General features: G+C 51.8%; 1 protein-coding gene across 1 annotated transcript in view; it reads left to right on the forward strand.

Moving 5' to 3' along the window:
* Positions 1-801: 801 nt before the first annotated feature.
* RAB25 (RAB25, member RAS oncogene family) overlaps positions 802-2,764 on the forward strand; it is a 10,274-nt gene continuing 8,311 nt past the window's right edge. The window contains exon 1 of the mRNA XM_023214017.1: positions 802-1,094. Within this exon, the coding sequence (XP_023069785.1) occupies positions 1,052-1,094 (43 nt within the window). The 5' untranslated portion in view covers positions 802-1,051. The remainder of the gene's footprint in view (positions 1,095-2,764) is intronic.

The raw sequence follows: 2,764 nt of genomic DNA on the forward strand, positions 1-2,764 counted from the left end.
AATTTATGTATTTCTTGCTGGAGTTCTGAAAATTTTTATCTATTTTGAAACTGTTGTGAGCTACATAAACATTACTATAATTCAGGCTTCCTGCTGAACTGGCCCATTTATCATTATGAAATCCTCTTCCTAATCTCTAGTGTTACTTGCTTGACTTTGATATTAATGTTACCACAGTAGCTTTCTCACTGGTTTGCATGGTATGTTTTTCCATTCCCCCCCTTTTTTTTTTTTTTCGAGATGGAGTTTCGCTCTTGTTACCTAGGCTGGAGTGCAATGGCGCGATCTCGACTCACCACAACCTCCACCTCCTGGGTTCAAGCGATTCTCTTGCCTCAGCCTCCCCAGTAGCTGGGATTATAGCCATGTGCCACCACGCCCAGCTAATTTTGTATTTTTTTAGTAGAGACGGGGTTTCTCCATATTGGTCAGGCTGGTCTTGAACTCCCGACCTCAGGTGATCCGCCCACCTCGGCCTCCCAAAGTGCTGAGATTACAGGCGTGAGCCACCACGCCTGGCCTCAAGTGGGTTTCTAAGGGGCTATTTCTTGCTCATTAGCTGGAGGACCTGCCCTCACCACAGATTCCAGAAGCCCAGCAATGCACACTCAGCCCTCAGTGGGCTGTCTCCGAAGGTCCTGTCTCCGAAGGTCCTGTCCCTTTTTAGCTTCCCCGCCGCCGCCCCCCAGCTGGTTCTCCAGCTTGCAGGAGGCCAGGCTGACAGCAGACACCCAACCTGTCGAACCTGTCTGACGTCATCGTCTCTCCACCCACCTGGGCCCCAGGTCTCCAGCCACCCTGCTCTTCCTGTTCTCAGCTTCCGTCCTCTCAGCTTCCTTACAGCACCCCCACCTGCCAGAGCTAATCCTCCCTAGGCCCTGCCTAACCTTGAGTTGGCCCCCAATCCCTCTGGCTGCAGAAGTCCCCTTACCCCTAATGAGAGGAGGGGCAGGACCAGATCTTTTGAGAGCTGAGGGTTGAGGGCATTGAGCCAACACAGACTTATCATCTCTGCCCCTGAAGACACCTGCACCCTCCATGCGGAGCCAAGATGGGGAATGGAACTGAGGAAGATTATAACTTTGTCTTCAAGGGTGAGTTGGGTTCCCTGAAGCAAGAGGAAGCCTGAGAGACCCAGAAAGAGATTGATAGAGCCAGAGAGGGCCCCATCCTGGGACTCGTCATTCCTTCCGAAAGAAAGCTGCAGGGAGTGGGGGAGGGCCTGGTTGCAGGGGCAGAAGTCAGGGAGCTTCTGCGTATGCTCTACTGTGGTAAATAATGACGTTGATCCCTCCTTAAGAGTGCTGAGTTAGGCTTCTGTGCCCCGTTCCTAATAGAAACCCAAATCCCTAGTGTCAGCCAGTGCAGCACAAGAGATGGAGGTCAGACTTCAGAAAGGACTTCCCTCTTTTTTTTTTCTTTTTGAGATGGAGTCTTGCTCTGTCACCCAGGCTGGAGTGCAGTGGCATGATCTCAGCTCACTGCAACCTCCGCCTCCCAGGTTTAAGCGATTTCTGCCTCAGCCTCCTGAGTAGCTGGGACTACAGGTGCCTGCCACCACACCCGGCTTATTTTTGTATTTTTAGTAGAGACAGGGTTTCACCATTTTGGCCAGGATGGTCTGGAACACTTGACCTCATGATCTGCCCGCCTTGGCCTCCCAAAGTGCTGGGATTACAGGCATGAACCACCACACCCAGCCAGGACTTCTCTCTTGAGAAGAAAGGGAAACCAGTAGACAAGAGGAAGAAAGTCATCTTTTCTGGGCAGGTGTACAGGGAAGGAGAGAAAGGAGAGATCTATCCCATTATAGGGTGGGGCAATAAATACATAGGGAAGACAGAAAATATCATGAATTTGCCACAGAGTCTGATAGAATCCAGAGGAGTCCTAGGGTTGTAGCCTCGTCTGCCTGTCCCTTGGCCGACTCACTGGATCTGCATACCAGGCACTGGGCTCAACTTCGCTGTCCCTGGAAGTAAGCATGTATTTTTCTAGCCCCTGTGTTTGGTCCCTTTGCTGTTTCCCAGCCCCACCTTCATACTTCCTTTAGGGCAGGGTGGACGCGACAGCCACCCTACCCCGCTGCCTCTCCCAACCTCAGCCCGGCCCTCCCTTGAGCTGGGACTCTCACTCCAGCACCCGCCCTGGATCTGGGGAACCTGTACTACTGGCATGTTTTTCAGGAAGGAAAGGGTTAGCAATAGTCTGGGGCAATAATATGAGGAACTACCATTTATTGAGCATTTACTATATACCAGCCACTACCTCATTAATACCATAACAATCCCCAAAAGTCATCTTTTATTTTGAGGGGCAGTGTAACATGGTGGTCAGGAGCCAGACTGGGTTCAGATCTCAGCCCTGCCACTTACAAGTATTGCGGGTTGGTCAGCCGGGCGCGGTGGCTCACGCCTGTAATCCTAGCACTTTGGGAGGCCGAGGCGGCAGGATCACTTAAGGTCGGGAGTTCCAGACCAGCCTGGCCAACATGGGGAAACCCTGTCTCTACTAAAAATTAAAAAATTATCTGAGTGTGGTGGCACGTGCCCATAATCCCAACTACTCGGGAGGCTGAGACAGGAGAATTGCTTGAACCCAGGAGGCGGAGGTTGCAGTGAGCCGAGATTGTGCCACTGCACTCCAGCCTGGGCAACAGAGCAAGACTCTGTCTTTTTTTTTTTTTTTTTGATATGGAGTCTGGCTCTGTCACCCAGGCTGGAGTGCAGTGGCCGGATCTCAGCTCACTGCAAGCTCCGCCTCC

This window comes from Piliocolobus tephrosceles, chromosome 1 (assembly GCF_002776525.5).
Source record: "Piliocolobus tephrosceles isolate RC106 chromosome 1, ASM277652v3, whole genome shotgun sequence".
NCBI lineage: Eukaryota > Metazoa > Chordata > Mammalia > Primates > Cercopithecidae > Piliocolobus > Piliocolobus tephrosceles.